Source organism: Dama dama, chromosome 23 (genome assembly GCF_033118175.1).
Source record: "Dama dama isolate Ldn47 chromosome 23, ASM3311817v1, whole genome shotgun sequence".
NCBI classification, from domain to species: domain Eukaryota; kingdom Metazoa; phylum Chordata; class Mammalia; order Artiodactyla; family Cervidae; genus Dama; species Dama dama.
Genome location: NC_083703.1, coordinates 61137691 through 61156692, shown reverse-complemented (window position 1 = coordinate 61156692; position 19002 = coordinate 61137691). Strand labels below are relative to the sequence as shown.

The window sequence follows — 19002 nt, the reverse complement described above, 5'->3', positions numbered from 1 at the left end:
TGGTTTTCTGAGATTCAAAAGTTAATTGCTTTTATTGCTGAGTATTCTGCTTTATGAATACACCACAATTTGTTTATCCATTCACTTGTTGATGGACATTTGGATTGTTTCCATTTGTGGCTACCACAAATAAGGCTGTTGTTCACATTTATGTGTAAAGTCTTCATGTAGACCTATTTATATTTCTTCTGGGTAAATACCTAGGTATGGAGTGGTTGGATCTTGTGGTTCACTAGACTTTTAAAGAAACTCCCCAACTGTACAAAACTCCAAAGCGGTTGTACTATTTTACATTCCCACCAGCAGGGTATAAGAGTTCTGCTGCCAATGCTTGTTTCTCATCAGCAGTCATTATGACCAATTATTTTAATTTTGGACACTCTGATATATGTGTAGTAGTATTTTACTGTGATTTTAATGTGCATTTCTCTAATATCTATCCATTTTCATGTGCTTATTTCTTACATGTATAACTTTTTCAGTGGTGTCAGTTCAAATATTTAGCTCATTTTGTTATCCAATTTTGTTTCCTTACACTGAGTTTTGAGAGTTTTTTACATTTTGAACATTTCAAACAAAACATGTTCAAGAATTTTTGTGGAGAATATCAGAAGCCCTTATTGAAGAACACTATAAAAAGCCTAAATTAATAAAGACATAATATTTTGTGACTTAGATAACCCAGTATCTTCAAGATGTCAATTCTGGGACTCCCCTAGCAGTCCAGTGATTAAGACTTCACCTTCCTATATATATATATATATATATATATATATATATATCTCCCGGGTTTGATCCCTGGGTTCAAATGAAATGAAAAAAACATTTTATAGGACAAGTAATTTTCAAGTATTTTATTTTCTGGGACTTTTAGCTGATTTAGCTTTTTCATTTTTTTGTGTTCATAGCTTTTATCTCCTTTTGAAAAAACCTGATTTTTATTATATATTGAGAAAGCAAAGTAATATTTTAAAAAATATAGAAAGTAAAAAACAATAAGACAAGAAACATCTCCATAACTACAACCCAGTTAAAAAATTAGAATATCAGCATTTCTTCTTGCAATTCCTATATTCTTAGAATTAACCATCATCCTATATTTGTGCTTTACTGATAGTTTTGTCATCTATGTCTATGTCCCCAACAAAATATTTGTTTATCTTTACATAATTTTCAACAGATACTGGAAAAAATCCTGTTAGTTGTTTGACTGGAATTTCAATGAATCTAGGAAATAGTGTAGAATTGACATCTTTAAAAAATTGTTTTAAAAGTCCTTATTGAATTGTTACACTATTGCTGCTGTTTTTATGTTTTGGTTTTTTGGCTGTGAGGAATGCGGGATCTTAGTTTTCCAACAAAGGATCAAACCTGCACCCCTTGCATAGGAAAGAGTGAAAGTGAAAGTCACTCAGTCGTGTCCTGTTCTTTGCAACCTCATGGGCTACACAGTCCATGGATTTCTCCAGGCCAGAATACTGAAGTGGGTAGCCTTTCCCTTCTCCAAGGGATCTTCCCAACCCAGGGATCAAACCCAGGATATCTATATATATAGGAAGGTGAAGTCTTAATCACTGGACTGCTAGGGGAGTCCCAGAATTGACATCTTGAAGACACTGAGTTGTCTAAGTCACAAAATATTATGTCTTTATTAATTTAGGCTTTTTATAGTGTTCTTCAATAAGGGCTTCTGATATTCTCCATAAAAATTCTTGAACATGTTTTGTTTGAAATGTTCACAGTTATCAGGAAATACTTTTTCTTTTGGTTGTTAATAGTTTGATTATGTTATGCTATTTTGATTTTCTTTGTGTCTATCTTGCTTGGAGTTCACTAAATTTTGTGAGTCTGTGGATTAGTATCTTTTCACAATTTTGGAAAATTTTCAGCCATTGTCTTTAAAAAACATTTCTTCCCAATTCTCTCTTTCTTCTCCTTCTGAGACTCTGAGACAGTTACATATATGTTAGACCATTTGGTATTCTCCCATAAGTTTCTCATGTTCTGCCCTATTTGTTCTGCATTTTTTTTCTCTCTGTGCTTTGATTGCATTTCCTATTCATCTGTTTTTGAGTTACTGGTTCTTTCTTCTATTCTGTTCAATCTGCTGTTAAGTGCAACCAATAAATCCTTAATTTTAGATTTTGTATCTTTTAGTTTAGAATGCCCAGTTTATTCTTAGAGATTCCATTTGTGATAGATTGATAATGTTGATGATCACCAGTGGAATCATTCCTCCAGTATTCTTGTCCTTGTGTAGTTTTTCCTATATTGACCTCGGGTCACATGACTTCCTTTGCCCAATGGGACTTTTAAAAACATAACATTACAAGTTTGATAAATGATGCATATTGAGGCTTACCTTCTTAGACTTAGCCATTGTGTTAGAAGCCAAAGTTAACTTCCTTGAGATGGGGAGGCCATATGGCGAGACATGTGATTATATTAGTGACCCCAGGTGAGAATATCAGAAGAACCAGCTAATTAACACACATAACTCTGAGAAATAATGAGTAGTTGTTATTTTAATCCACTAAGTTTTAGAGTGGTTTGTAATGCACTGATAGAAAATTGGTACTTTTTTTTTTCCTGTGTATTGATTAAATTATTCTTTCAGTCAATCTTTTCCTCAAATTTCCTTGACAAATTTATAATAGTTACTTAGAAGTTGTCTGTTGCTTCTACAACTAAAGATATAAAGAAGGAACCATAGTGAGATGGATAGGAGGGGGTGGAGTCATGGTAGAAGTCAAGACCTATACCCTCTGGGGTGGGTGATCCACACATAGGAGGGTAATTACAATTGCAGAGGTTCTCCCCAAGGGGTGAAGGGTCTGAATCACACATCAGATTTCCTAGTCCAGCAGTCTTGCACCAGGAAGATGAGAACCCAGAATGTTTGACTTTGAAGGTCAGTGGGGTTTACTTTGGGGACAGCCAGAGCACTATGGGAAACAGAGACTCCAATTTTAAAAGGCGCACACTCTGGGACCCGTCTGCTGATCAGACCTGCCTGCTGATCTTGGAGAGCTTCCTGGAGAGGCAGGAGGCAACTGGAGCTTACCCTGGGACACAGACACTGGTGTCTGTGGACACTGGTGCTGGCAAGTGGCAGTTTGGAATCCTCCCTCTAGCTTTATAGTTCCAGGGGACCTGATTCCACCCACTAGCCTTTTGGCACTAGTCCTGGGACACCTCAGTGTCCAGAAGGAGAAGAGGGCATCAGAGGATAAGATGGCTGGACGGCATCACCGATGCAATGAATATGAACTTGGGCACGCTTTGGGAGATGGTGAGGGACAGGGAGGCCTGGAGTGCTGCAGTCCATGGGGTTGCAAAGAGTTGGACACTACTGGACAACTGAACAACTGGGACACCTCAGGTCAAGCAACTAGCTGGGAGGGGACAGCCCCACCCCCCAGCAGGCATAACTGCTCAAAGATTCCCTGAGCTCACAGCCGCCTTGGAACCTGGCTCTGTCCACCAGAGGGCCTGGACCCAACCCTGCACACCAGTGCACTAGCACTAGCTCTGGGACCCCGAGAGCCCTGCATCCAGTGACTCTGGGATCTGCTCCCCTCAACAGTGGGTGGGCGCTACTAGCCCCAGGACCCCAGTCTTGGGACTTCCAGATCCTGCAGACAACAAAAATGCTTTTGTTTCCATATAGGTTAAAGGAAAAATTTCGGAATTTCAAAGCAATGATTTATTAGATGATAACCCTTCACTAACTGCCAGAATAATGGGGTTATTGTATGTTGTGTAGATTTCAGAAAATTCCGATGAGTGCTTGTGAAATATAATGAAATGGTTTTGACTTAAATTAACCACCTGAAAGAGGACCTTCTGAGAACCACTGGGTAGACTAACAGGCCAACACAGGGATCAGCCAGAGATGTTTATTGATAGAGTTCAAGAATCTACTGAGGTCAGACTCGGGGTAGCTTCATCTGCCTTTTGATAACTTTAGGCTTCAAGGAACTTGGATTTGCCATGGTAAGTTTTTTGGCTGGTACCTGGGCTTCACACAGCACAGTTTATTATTTGTGCAGTAAACATAGACCTTTTCCTTCTTGAAGCATTTCTGGCGGCACTTGCCATGAAGATTCCAGCATTTTAGGGTGCCACCTGAAAAGAAAGAACAGAGACAGTGTCAGCCCTAAGAAGAGGTAAATTCTGGATTTGAAAGGTCTGTAAAAGGATGAAAACCGATGTGACAGAGGGTGCTCAGTGTCCTTTGACTTTCACCCTGGTCCTTCTTTCTCTTTTTTCCTTCTCTCTCTTTCTAAAAATTGTGGTAAAATACGAATAACATAAAGCTCATCAGTTTAAGTATTTTAAGGTGTACAGTTCAGCGGCATTACGTAAAGTCACAATGTCGTGCAACCATCATCACCACCTAGTTCCAGAACTTTTTAATCATCCCAAACAGAAACCTCGCACCCATTAACTATTCCCATTTCCCCTCTCTTCATCCTTGGGCAATGACCAATTTGCCCTCTTCTCTACAGATTTGCCTAATCTAGATATTTTATGTCAATGGAATCACATAATACGTAGCATTTTATATCTGACTTCTTTCACTTATTCACTTACTTTCAAGGTTCATCCATGTTTTTTGTTTTTTTTAAATTAAAAAACTGAAGTACAGTTGAATCCAGATGTTTCATGGATCTGCTTCTGTGCTCTGTTGTTTATACTGGTTTTCAGCCATGTTCTCTTATTTCCTTGTGTGCCTAGTAAATCTTTGTTGTTGTTGTTTAGTTGCTAAGTCATGTCTGACTTTTTTTCAACCCTATGGACTGTAGCCTGCAAGGCTCCTCTGTCTGTGAGATTTCCCAGGCAAGAATACTGGAATGGGTTGCCATTTCCTCCTTCAGGGGATCTTCCTGACCCAGGGATTGAACTCACGTGTTCTGCGTTGGCAGGCAGATTCCTTATCACTGAGCCACCAGGGAAGCCCAGTAAATCTTTAGTAGTGTAATAAACATCATAGTTGAAAAAAAACTGAAGTATAGTTGATTTACAATATTATGTTAGTTTCAGGTGTACACAACAGTGATATATATAGATATATATATATACATATCTATCTATCTATCTATCAATATATACACACACACATATATTGGTGCTTTGCTGGTGTCTCAGAGGGTAAAGTGTCTGCCTGAAATGCGGGAGACCCGGGTTTGATCCCTGGGTGGGGAAGATCCCCTGGAGAAGGAAATGGCAACTCACTCCGGTACTCTTGCTGGAAAATCCCATGGAAGGAGGAGCCTGGGAGGCTACAGTCCATGGGATCACAAAGAGTCAAACATGACTGAGAGACTTCACTTTCATTTTTCACATATATATTTCTTTTCAGATTCTCTCCCTTGTAGGTTATTACAAAATATTGCATATATTTCCCTTTGCTATACAGCAGGTCCTTGTTGGTTATCTATTTTATATATATAATAGTGTGTATATGCTCATCTCAACCTCCTAATTTATCTCTTCCTTACCCACCTTTCCCCTTTGCTAACCGTAAGTTTGTTTTCTATATCTGTGAGTCTATTTCTGTTTCATAAATAAGTTCATTTGGATCATAGTTTAGATTCCACATTAAGTGATAGTATATATTAGTCTTTCACTATATGACATTTCATTTAGAATGATAATCTCTAGGTCCACTCATGTTGTTGCAAATGACATTATTTCATTCTTTTTTTATGGCTGAGTAGTGTTTGATCATATATTTGTCTGCCAACACAAGAGACGCAGGAGATGCGGGCTTGACCCCTAGGTCAGAAAGATCCCCTAGAGGAGGAAATGGCAACTTATTCCAGTATTCTTGACTGAAGAATCCCATGGACAGAGGAGCTTGGTGGGCTACAGTCTGTGGGGTCGCAAGGAGTTGGACATGACTGAGCGATCAACACTTTCACTTTCTTTCAGGACTGTGCCTACGCAGAGCAAGGCTCAGTAAACACTTGCCATATGTGAAAAAGTAAACCTTAGAGGAAGAATACTGGAGTGGGTTGCCATTTCCTTCTCCAGGAGATCTTCCTGACCCAGGGATCGAATCCGTTTCTCTAGTTTGGCAGGCAAATTCTTTACCACTGAGCCACATGGGAAGCCCAGCCTTAGAGCAATGATTTAAAGAAAAAGGTATAGTTAATAAGGCAATGGTAGATAAAAATTTGAATCATAAAAAGACTCAAGTAATCTGAAAGAGGGCAAGGAAAGAAGATAAAGTAAACAAAGAAAGGATAGGCAGATAGAAAACAAATAGAAAGATGGTAGGTTGAATGCAACCATATTGATACTTATATTAAGCATAAATAGTCTGAACGTCTCAATTAAAAGGCAGAAATTGTCCGATTGGATGAAAAAGCAAGATCTATTACATACTGTCTAAAGAAATTCATTCTAAATGGAGAGACGTAGTTATGTTAATAGTAAAAGGAAAAAAATATCATGAAATCACTAATCAAAGATAAGCTGAAGTATTATTAATATACTAGCTATGTTAAGATTTAAAAAGTAGACTTCAGAACTAACTAAGTTGCTAGGTATAAAAAGGTCATTTCATGATGACAATCTCACCTGATTAAAAAGACATTGATCCTCAATCAAATGCACCAAATAACAGAGCTTGAAAATACATGAAACAAAAAGCTGAAAGAACTGAAAGGAGAAATAGACAAATTCACAATGATTAACTTCAGCTTCCAACATCCCTCTCTCAATAGTTGATAGAACAATGTAATACAAGATACAGAATATTTGAACTGATGAGTTTATCAACCAACTTAATAGATATTTACAGACCACTCTACCCAACAACAGAAAAACAGAGATTTTCCCAAGAGCTCACAGAATATTTACCAAGATATACCATACAGGATCTCAATAAAACTAAAAGGATTCAAGTCTTTTAGAGAATGAACTTATGGTTGTTGGGGATAGGGAGAAGAATGAGGGAAAAGATAGGGAGTTTGGGATCGACAGGTACACTCTACTATATTTAAAATGGATAACCAACAAAGTCCTACTATATAGCACAGGGAATTCTGCTCAATGTTATGTAGCAGCCTGGATCGGAGGGGAGTTTGTGGGGAGAATGGATACATGGATATGTATGGCTGAGTCCCTTTGCTGTCCACCTGAAACTATTACAACATTGTTAATCGGTTACGCTCCAATATAAAATAAAAAGCTTTTTTAAAAAAAGAATTGAAGTCTTATATAGGTGTGTGTCTGTCCACAGTAGAATTAACTAAAAATTAATAGTAAATATGCACCTGGAAAATTCACAAATACTAGGAAATTGAACAATGTACTGGTAAATAACTAATGGGTGAAAGAGAAACCAAAAGAGAAATTAGAGAAGTTTGAATTGACTAATTAAAAGTACAATACATAAAAATATTTGTGCAACTGAGATAAAGTAGTAATTAGAGGGACATTTGCAGTTTAAAATGTGTACTTTAGACAGAATGGTATTAAATCAACCATCAATGCTTATACCTTAAGTGAGGAAAAACAAGAGCAAATTAAATGAGAAAAACAAGGGTAAATTAAGTAGAAGGAAAAAATCACTACGATTGGAGCAAAAGTAAATAAAATAGGAAATTTGGGGTGCCATTTCCTACTCCAGGAGATCTTCCCAACCCAGGGACTGAACCCATGTCTCTTGTGTCTCTTGTATTGGTAGGTGGAGTCCTGGATTCCACAGGATACCACTAGCATCACCTTGGCAGCCTCAGAAAAACAATAGACAAATTAAAACTGAAAGCTGGTTTCTTGAAAACATAAAAAATATTCTAAATTTCTAGCCAGGCAGCCTGACCAGGAAGAAAGCAAAAGAGAAGAAATAAATTGTTTATTATCAGGAACGAAAGAGAGGGGAATTCCCTGGCTGTCCAGTGGTTAGGACTCCATGCTTTCTCCACAGAGGATGGGGGTGTGATCCCTGGTTGGGAACTAAGATGCCACAAGGTGGCCAAAAAAAGAAAAAGAAAGAAAGAGAGGACTTCACTACAGATTCTATAGATATTACAATGTTAATAAGGTCATAACAAAGAAAACTTCATGACTATAAATTGAACAACTTACACAAAACAGACAAATTATTTGGAAAACACAAACTATTGAAGCTCATACGTGAAGAAACACATAACTCTAAACCCCTTAATTTTTTGAAAGAAATTGAATTTGTATGTAAGTATTTTCCACAAAGAAAACTCTAGGTTCAGATGGCTTCATTGGTGAATTCTATTAATACCAAGCATTTAGAAAGAAATAATACCAATTCTTTTCAAAGTCTTCCAGCATTACCTTGACACCCAAGTCAAAGACATTCCAAGAAAATAAAATTACAGACTTAAATCCCTTATGAATTTAGATGTAAAAATCCTTACAGACTAACATCCGTCATAAACCAGATGTGAAAATCCTTAACAAAATATAAACTGAATCCAGAAATGTATAAAAAGGATAAGACATCATAATAAATGTGAATCAGTCCAAAAATGTAAAGGTCAGTTCAACATTTGAAAAATCAATCAATATATTAATAATTCACCACATCAGCAGAGTAACCCTCCCACCTCAATGAGCACTTCAATAGATGCAGAAAAAGCATTTGACAGAATTCATAATACCTGATTACCAACATCTGTGAAAATTCTGCAGATACTATCACACTTACTAATGAATTAAAAACAGATTTTAAAGGGAGACATAAAACTACTGCTGTTTAAAGATGACATGATCATCTATGTATAAAATCCTCCCAAAAGCTATGAAACCTATTAAGTGAGTTTAGCAAGGCTGTAGGATATAAGATTAATATATAAAAACCAATTATATTTCTGGATCATATAATAATTCTCCATATTGTTCTCTATAGTGACTGCACCAACGTATAATCCCACCAATAGTGTAGGTGTGCGTATGTTCTAAGTCGTTTCAATCAAGTCCAACTCTTTGCGACCCCATGGACTGTAGCCCATCAAGCTCCTCTGTCCATAGGATTCTCCAAACAAAAATACTGGAGTGGGTTGCCATGCCCTTCTCCAGGGATCTTGCCCACCCAGGGATCGAACCCACATCTCCTGTGTCTCCAGCATTGCAGGGAGGTTCTTTACCACTGAGCCACCTGGGAATGTCAACAGTGTAGGAAGTTTCCCTTCTCTCAACACCTTCTCCAGCATTTATTATTTATAGATTTTTTAGTGATGGCCATTCTGATTGGTGTGAGGTGGTACCTCACTGTAGCTCTCTTTTGGCCACACCTGTGGGATCTTTGTTCCCAAATCAGGAATTGAACCTGCGCCCCATGCAATGAAAGAACAGAGTCTTTATCACTGGACCACCAGGGAAGTCCCCTCACTGTAGTTTTGATTTGCATTTCTCTAATAATTAGTGATGTTGAGAATCTTTTCATGTGTATGTCTTCTTTGGAGAAATGTCTATTAAGGCCCTCTGCCCATTTTTCAACTGGGTATATACCCAGACAAAACTATAATTCAAGGGCTTCTTTGGTGGTCAGGTGGTTGAGAGTCAATTTTGCAATGCAGGGGATGCTGGTTAGGTCCCTGGTCAGGGAGGATCTCACACGCCACGGAGCAGCTAAGCCCATGCGCCACAACTACTAGAAAGTGAAAAAGTGGAAGTGTTAGTCGCTCAGTTGTGTCCAACTCTTTGTGACCCTGTGGACTGTAGCCCTTCAGGCTTCTCTGTTCATGGGATTTCCTAGGCAAGAATACTGGAGTGGGTTGTCATTTCTTCCTCCAGGGGACCTTCCCAACCCAGGGACTGAACCCAGGTTTCCTGCATTACAGGCAGATTCTTTACTGGCTGAGCCACCAGGGAAGCCCCAGAACTACTGGGCCCATGTGTAATTCTGTGTTTTATTTTACAAAAAAGGTAAGGCACTCCTCTCCACAACTTAACAATAAAATCTGAATTTTTAATTAAAAAATGTCAAGATGAACTGTTGTTGAGAGTGAGAGGAAAGATGGTATCATATACTTTGTTTCAGCCTCTCTGGAGGCTACCTGGCACATTTTCAGATGGTGCAGTCTTGACCCACAAATTCCTTTCTAGATGTCTATCCAAGGGAAATACACATGTAGACTGAGAAGCCTACACTGGAGATACAGTTACAAACAAGTTAGAGACAGACAGCTGCCCTCAGGGAACCTCCATTCAAGTGGGGGAGGGGAGATGAGAAACAACTATTAAAGAAATAGCTACCCAGATATTTGATTGACTAGACTTAGGCTGAAAATTATAAAGGAGGAACTCTGGGTGCTATGAGGAGGTATAATGGAAAAGGATGTGATGTACCCCACCTAAATCTAATCTCTGCTGGGTTCTTGGGCTTTATACATATGTCCTGAATTCCACAATTAACCTAACTTAAAATTTTTTTAAATATTTAGGTGATACATACTTCATTCCCCTTTAATCATGAGACCCTTTGGCTGCTGAAAAGCAGAAATGGGCAGAGTTTCTGGCCTTTGGGGGAATGGTAAACAACAGAATGACAAAGTTCATTGCTCAGTTTAAATGAGATGAGTTGCTCACTGTTTGCAGATGACATGATCCTCTGCATAGAAAACCCTAAAGACTCTGCCAGAAAATTACTAGAGTTAATCAATGAATACAGTAATGTTGCAGGATATAAAATTAACACACAGAAATCCCTTGCATTCCTATACACTAACAATGAGAAAACAGAGAAATTAAGGAAACAATAAAATTCACCATTGCAACAAAAAGAATAAAATACTTAGGAGTATATCTACCTAAAGAAATGAAAGACCTATATATAGAAAACTATAAAACACTGATGAAAGAAATCAAAGAGGACACAAATAGATGGAGAAATATATTGTGTTCATGGATTGGAAGAATCAATATTGTGAAAATGACTATACTACCCAAAGCAATCTATAGATTCAATGCAATCCCTATCAAGCTACCAACGGTATTCTTCACAGAACTAGAACAAGTAATTTCACAATTTGTATGGAAATACAAAAAACCTCGAATAGCCAAAGCAATCTTGAGAAAGAAGAATGGAACTGGAGGAATCAACCTGCCTGACTTCAGGCTCTACTACAAAGCCACAGTCATCAAGACAGTATGGTACTGGCACAAAGACAGAAATATAGATCAATGGAACAGAATAGAAAGCCCAGAGAGAAATCCATGTACCTATGGACACCTTATCTTCGACAAAGGAGGCAAGGATATACAATGGAAAAAAGACAACCTCTTTAACAAGTGGTGCTGGGAAAACTGGTCAACCACTTATAAAAGAATGAAACTAGAACACTTTCTAACACTATACACAAAAATAAACTCAAAATGGATTAAAGATCTAAATGTAAGACCAGAAACTATAAAACTCCTAGAGGAGAACATAGGCAAAACACTCTCTGACATAAATCACAGTAGGATCCCCTATGACCCACCTCCCAGAATATTGGAAATAAAAGCAAAAATAAACAAATGGGACCTAATTAAACATAAACACTTTTGCACAACAAAGGAAACTGTAAGCAGGGTGAAAAGACAGCCTTCAGAATGGGAGAAAATAATAGCAAACGAAGCAACAGACAAAGGATTAATCTCAAAAATATACAAGCAACTCCTGCAGCTCAATTCCAGAAAAATAAATGACCCAATCAAAAAATGGGCCAAAGAACTAAACAGGCATTTCTCCAAAGAAGACATACAGATGGCTAACAAACACATGAAAAGATGCTCAACATCACTCATTATCAGAGAAATGCAAATCAAAACCACAATGAGGTACCATTACACGCCAGTCAGGATGACTGCTATCCAAAAGTCTACAAGCAATAAATGCTGGAGAGGGTGTGGAGAAAAGGGGACACTCTTAGACTGTTGGTGGGAATGCAAACTAGTACAGCCGCTATGGAGAACAGTGTGGAGATTCCTTAAAAAATGGAACTCCCACATGACCCAGCAATCCCACTCCTGGGCATACACACCGAGGAAACTAGATCTGAAAGAGACCCCAATGTTCACTGCAGCACTGTTTATAATTGCTAGGACATGGAAGCAACCTAGATGCCCATCAGCAGATGAATGGATAAGGAAGCTATGGTACATATACACAATGGAATATTACTCAGCCATTAAAAAGAATTTATTTGAACCAGTCCTAATGAGATGGATGAAACTGGAGCCCATTATACAGAGTGAAGTAAGCCAGAAAGATAAAGACCAATACAGTATACTAACGCATATATATGGAATTTAAAAAGATGGTAATAATAACCCTATATGCAGGACAGAAAAAGAGACACAGATGTACAGAACAGACTTTTGGACTCTGTGGGAGAAGGCGAGGGCGGGATGTTCTGAGAGAATAGCATCGAAACCAGTATAGTATCAAGGGTGAAACAGATCACAAGCCCAGGTTGGATGCATGAGACAAGTGCTCAGGGCTGGTGCACTGGGAAGACCCAGAGGGATGGGATGGGGAGGGAGGCAGGAGGAGGGATCGGGATGTGGAACACATGTAAATCCATGGCTGATTCATGTCAATGTATGGCAAAAACCAACTACAATACTGTAAAGTAATTAGCTTCCAACTAATAAAAATAAATGAAAAAAATAAATAAAAAAGAAAAAAAATAAATGAGATGAGCTGTTGTAGTTTATAGCAAGACAACACATTTAAGAACCTAATGTATTTAGAAGGGTCAGGGGTTTCCAAATTTCAAAGAACTCCTTTATATATTATTAGCTAAGCCTAGTGGATTCAGATAAAACCACCTCATCGCAAGCCATAGGAGGCAAAGGCTGAGTGAGGGTCTGGCCAAAGAAACTTCCATTCAATCTCCTTTACCACCACCACATCCAATAGAAAGGAAGAGGAAATATTCTCCCTAGAGGAAACTGGGGCACTTAAATCTAATTTTGCAGCAGCAGCAGCAGCAGCAGGAGGAGGAGGAGGCTTTAGAGCTCCACCAGAGCCCACATCTTGTCTCTGCCAGCCAGGACAATGAAGGACCTACCAGTAAGCTAGAAACAAAGACTTTCCTCTTCTCCCCGCCCCCGGACTAGGGCCTGCTGGTCAACCTGAACACTTAAGAAGTAGAGATAAGCCATGTGAGAAAGGTAGGGGGCAAGAGAATCTCTTGCTACAAACACCCAGATTGGCCTGGAGAAACTACTAGAGAACAGGGCATTTACTTTCTGCCCTCAGAGGGTAGCCCAGGGAAATTGCTAACAGCATCAACACATTATGGGGCCATCTGAAGGGGGATTAGATTAGAAATGCCTGAGGGAAGTGGTTGAGCATCTATCTCCCTCTCCTCTCCTATGGCATAAAGTAATCAGGAAAGTCCGCAGTTCCCTCTTGTCTCCAGTGGAAATAGGAGAACAGGTGATGAGCTGAGAGCCTGAGAGACCTGCCAGCAGTAGACCCCTGTGCAGAAAGGGAGTGGGAGGGGCTGTGTGTGAACAGCCTAAACCTAGGGATTAGATGGAAGATTTGACTGAGATGAAGGGCGGAGTCAGTGGGGGTGTCAACAGGACCAAGAAGTTTCCTCAGTCATGGATCACACACAATGAGGGACCCTGCCACAGAAGTCAGTGAATGTCCAGACCTGAGCCCTACCTCCTCATGGGCTGCCCCAGGGCCTTTGAACTTCACATTCCCACCAGCTTGAATATTCTCCATAAATCCATAGGGATCACCTCTTATCCTCCCTCAGGTCAGGGTGAGCCATTCCATGAGCACCCCTTTAAAACAACAAATTTACATCCCTGTGGTATTTGCTATCCCCTTTCCCACCTACTCTGCTCATCATACTCACCACCTGACATTTCATATGTTTCAATTATTTAAAAAAATATCTGTTCTCTCAACAGAATGCAAACTCCAAGAGGCTAAAGACTTTGCTTACCTTGTTTTGTTCTCGTGTGCTCACTGCACTACCTCCTGCACCTATCACAGTGCCTGGAATATGAAATTTGTTCAACATGTTTACTGATAGCTCAGTTGGTAAAGAATTCGCCTGCAATGCAGGAGACCCTGGTTCGATTCCTGGGTCAGGAAGATCCCCTGGAGAAGGGATAGGCTACCCACTCCAGTATTCTTGGGCTTCTCTTGTGGCTCAACTGGTAAAGAATCTGCCAACAATGTGGGAGACCTGGGTTCAGTCCCTGGGTTGGGAAGATCCCCTGGAGAAGGGAAAGGCTACCCACTCCAGTATTCTGGTCTGGAGAATTCCATGGACTGTACAGTCCATGGGGTTGCAAAGAGTCAGACATGACTGAATGACTTTCACTTTCACGTTTATTGAATGAGCCAATAAATTAAATCATGACATCTAGTTAACTTCTAAATCCAGGTGCTATCCTCGGAAACAGAAAGAGAACAGAAGGAGAAATTCTCAAAGACTAAATATTTATTCAAAAGAGACTGAATTAACCTGAAACTGTTTTTTTTTTTCTATTTATTTTTATTAGTTGGAGGTTAATTACTTTACAATATTGTAGTGGTTTTTGTCATACATTGACATGAATCAGCCATGGATTTACATGTATTCCCCATCCCAATCCCCCGTCCCACCTCCCTCTCCACCTGATCCCTCTGGGTCTTCCCAGTGCACCAGCCCCGAGCACTTGTCTCATGCATCCAGCCTGGGCTGGTGATCTGTTTCACCCTTAATAATATACATGTTTCGATGCTGCTCTCTCTAATCATCCCACCCTCGCCTTCTCCCACAGAGTCCAAAAGTCTGTTCTGAAACTGTTTTAAACCAGAATTGATGAGCATTTATTTAACTACAGAGTTTAGGCACAGTCCTTTAGTGCCTTCCACCACCCCTCTCCCCAACCGTCGCATCTGCAGGATGGAATTTCCTGGGAAAATTTAAAGTACATAAAATGAAGAAGCTACATTTTCTTTCTTTTTTTTTTTGCATACCAAAATTTCAGTGTGTTCAATGTTGTTCCCTCAAACTGATGTTACTTTTATATACACATGCCTTTGTTGTAGTAGATTGAGAAATGGGGACATGGAAACTCTGAGCCACTGAGCTGCTTACTGGAGGTCACAGAGTTAGAAAATGATTGAGCAGTGTTTAACCCAGGTTCTGGGGCTTTCCTCTCTATCCCCAGCTGAGTAGTATTTCAGGCATTTGCCATAGGCAGGTACAAGGGCTGAGGTGAGGAAATTTATACATTTCAGCCCTGTGGACAGGTGAGGTGAAAGCCTTGGCTGAGCAGAAGTTTCTATCAGTTGAGCAAGAGGGCCCAGACAGCGATGCTAGAGTTGGTGGAATAGCCCTTTTTTGCTTAAGCTTTCCCACAGCTCCTCACCTGGCAGTCAAGGCTCATCAAGACCTGGACCTTGACTGCTTCTGCAATCTTAACCCTTGCCACACCCTTAACCCTGGGCTTCCAGATAATGGGCTTCCCTGGTGACTCAGATGGTAAAGAATCTACCTGCAATGCAGGAAAGCTGGGTTCAATCCCTGAGTTGGGAAGATCCCCTGGATAAGGGAATGGCTACCCACTACAGTATTGTTGCCTGGAGAATCCCATGGACAGACCACTGCGCCCCCTGGGAAGTCTGAATCCCTCCCAGGCCATGTCATTTATCTCTGTGGTCCTAGCTTCCCAACACAGGGATGGCACAGAGATGGTAACAAGTTAAAGATGAGGTTTGCTTTCTCCTTAAGGTGGCTGCGGTTTGTACTAAGCCTAGATCATTCTGGGGCCTATTTTGTGACATGGCCACTATTGTGTATCCTCCTCCTGCTTCTCCTACTCATCCTATGCATTCTTCTTCACAAGCTAACCCACCTAAGCATGCTCCCTGGGACAGCAGGATGGGGTGACTGAACAAGAAGCTGTCCATGTTGTAGTCGGTACCTAAGATCTGCTGCCTGGCCACCGGGGAGGGCTCCTCCTCTACAAGGTGACTGCCCAAGGCCCGGCAGCCCATGCTCCCCGTCTGTGGGATTCTGTGTCCAGATCTCTCTCTCCGCACCCTGTGCCCCTCCCCTGAAGAGGCCCAGGTTACCTGGAGTGAGCTGGGACAAGAGCAGCAGTCCGGCCAGAATCAGCGAGAGGAGCTTCATGGCTACAAGTGGCCAAGGGAAGCGGCAATGGCAAAGCAGCTTGGCAATGTGATGCGATGGCAAAGCTAAGGGTGGAGTGCTCTGGCCTCTCTGGCTCCCGCTCCTTTGCTCCAACCGGAACAGATGTCACCCGCACGTGCCTTCCGCCGCCCGCCCGCGGGCACGGCCCCCGCACGCCCTGAACTGGCATGCTTGCTTTTCTTATTTAGGTCACGCAATAGGGTTCGACTGCCAATCAAGGGACCACCAGGGGGCGCCACGCACGCGGAACCCAGAAGGTCAGGGAAGATTTCGTAGAGAAGATGGCAGTGAGCCGTGTTTTGAGAAACAAAGACCAAAACGCCAGGTGGATGAGCCCACATGGCTTTCCAGGCAAAGGGAAGTCTGTCAAGAGGCTTCTGTTGATGCTGAATATGAGAAATATACTGTAACTGGGGCTAAAATCGGCAGGAGAATGGAAAGAAGAGATGCAGTTCCCAGCAGGAGTCTGGCTGTGCCCTTTCACAAGTATTAGCAGCTGCAGCCCCCTGCCATCTCAGGGCTACCCACGTGGTCAGGCCTTCTGGGGGGCCAGGATGTGCCCCGTCCTCAGAGGTCCAAGAACCAGCTATTGTAGTGGGGAGGTCCCTCCTCTGAACTCTTAGGATTTGAAAATCCATTCTCTTCCCTCAGTTCCGGCTGCCTAAGGGTAGTAGCTGCATTTTCTGACTGCTGATGAGTCGCTCAGTTGGGTCCGACTTCTTGTGACCCCATGGCCTGCAGCACGTCAGGCTTCCCTGTTCTCCGCTGTCTCCCGGAGTTTGCTGGAATTCATGTCCATTCAGTCCTTGATGCTATCTAACCATCTCATCCTCTGCTGCCCACTTCTGTAGATTTCAGTCTTCCCCAGGATTAAGGTCTTTTCCAGTGAGTCAGCTCTTTGCATCAGGTGGTCAGAGTGTTGGAACTTCAGCTTCAGGATCAGTCCTTCCAGTGAATATTCGGAGTTGATTTCCTTTAGGATTGACTGGTTTGATCTCTCAAGAGTCTTCTCCAGCACCACAGTTCAAAAGCATCAATTCTTCCTCACTTAGCCTTCTTTATGGCCCAACTCTCGTATCCATACATGACTGATGGAAAAATCTGTGGTTACTAATACCTGTTTCTTCAGGGTCCTCTTCTTGCTGTTTCTGCCTTCCAACAGCAATGTAACTGATTCCATACATTAAGTATGCTATGTGACTTTCATTTCTTGACTGGACCCTATTTGACACAGATGTCAAGGGTATAAAAGCATGATCCCGTGGACAGAAGAGCCTGGTGGGCTACAGTTCATGGGGTTGTAAAGAGTAGGACATGACTTAGCGACTAAACAACAACAATGGTTTATGAGACAAAATAACATTGAAAACCATTTTTGTAGGGATAGAAAACAGATTGAGGAGGTTGAAGACTGAAAGATAAGTGAAGGAATGAGATCAGTAAGTGCAAGCAACTCTTTCTAAAACCTTTAAGATGAAAAAGAGACAGTAGCTAGGAAGGACTCAGTGCCTAAGGCCTAGAAATCCATGATTGTTGTTCATTTCTGTTGCATGTGTGTACTCGGTCATTTCTGACTCTTTGTGACCCCAAGGACTGTAGCCCACCAGGCTCCTCTGTTTATGGGATTCTCCAGGCAAGAATAGTGGAGTGGGTTACCATTTCCTCCTCCAGGGGATCTTCCTGACCCAGAGATAGAACTTGCATCTCCTGTGTCTCTTGCGTTGGCATGCGGATTCGTTATCACTAAATCACTTGGGAAGCCCTTCATTTCTGTTAAGGAAGCTCATTTTTTCAAACATATATTAGTTAAAACTCAATTAGGGAAGCAGCAGTACTGCCATCAGCATTATGGGTTAAGGAATTTATTACAAGAATGAAACTATTCAATTGTGGGAAGAGCTGGGAAAGTAGAGCTCTCTGGAGTCGCTGAAGGAGCTGGTGCAGAAGCCTGTGAAAGGTCACTTGCTCTTCAAAACTACTGCCTGTTTGAATTCATTTGTTGTTCAGTTGCTTAGTTTTGTCCAACTCTTTGTGACTGCATGGACTGTAGCATGCCAGGCTTCTCTGTCCTCCACTATCCCCCTGAGTTTGCTCAAACTTATGTCCATTGAGTCGGTGATGCTATCTAATCATCTCATTCTCTGCTGCCCCCTTTTCCTTTTGCCTTCAATCTTTCCCAGCATCAGGGTCTTTTCCAATGAGTTGACTCTTGGCATCAGGTGGCCAAAGGAGCTTCAGCAATAGCTCTTCCAGTGAATATTCACAGTTGATTTCCTTTACGATTAACTGTCTTGACTTCCTTGCAATCCAAGTGACTCTCAAGAGTTTTCTTCAGCACCACAATTTAAAAGCATAAGTTCTTCGATGCTCAGCTTTCTTTATGGTCCAACTCTCACATCTATATACGACTACTGGGAAAACCATAGCTTTGACTATATGGGCCTTTGTTGAGTTCAACAAAGAGAGGTGTTTAGTTGTGGGCCTGAACCTGGGTCAGTTTGGTCAGAAGGGCTGGCTTTGGGAAGGAGAGCTGACGTGTAGCAGGGAACAATGAAGACAGACTGAAACTTGCAGACACCCCTTACCGCCTCTAACCAGTGACAGCCTTCAGAACACAGGGATGCTGCTGCATTTCCAACTCCCCAATATCATGCAAAAAAAAAAAAAAAAAAAGAAAGGAAAGAGAGAAAAGAGTTTGTGGCAAAGCCTAACTTGATTTCACACAGGGAAAGGAATTGCGAAATCCTAGTTCGGGCTACAAAAACAGCACCAAATGCTTATGTTCAAACTCATCACATTGTATGCATTAAATATACGCAGTTTTAAGTTGGGGCAACGGACTCTCTGTTCTAGTACC

General features: G+C 41.1%; 1 protein-coding gene across 1 annotated transcript; it reads right to left on the bottom strand.

Moving 5' to 3' along the window:
- Positions 1–3894: 3894 nt before the first annotated feature.
- DEFB123 (defensin beta 123) lies at positions 3895–16153 on the bottom strand. Its single transcript, XM_061125826.1, has 2 exons — positions 16067–16153; positions 3895–4128 (listed from the first exon to the last, which is right to left on the bottom strand). The coding sequence occupies exons 1-2, from the start codon at positions 16122–16124 to the stop codon at positions 3974–3976; spliced, it is 213 nt and encodes a 70-aa protein (XP_060981809.1). The 5' UTR covers positions 16125–16153; the 3' UTR covers positions 3895–3973.
- Positions 16154–19002: the final 2849 nt, after the last annotated feature.

Bases quoted from the DNA above. Each gene is read 5' to 3' on its own strand.
- DEFB123 (XM_061125826.1), bottom strand. From the start codon at position 16,124: ATGAAGCTCCTCTCGCTGATTCTGGCCGGACTGCTGCTCTTGTCCCAG. The intron at 4,129-16,066 runs GTAACCTGGGCC...CTTTCTTTTCAG, and splicing joins CTTGTCCCAGCTCACTCCAG to GTGGCACCCTAAAATGCTGG.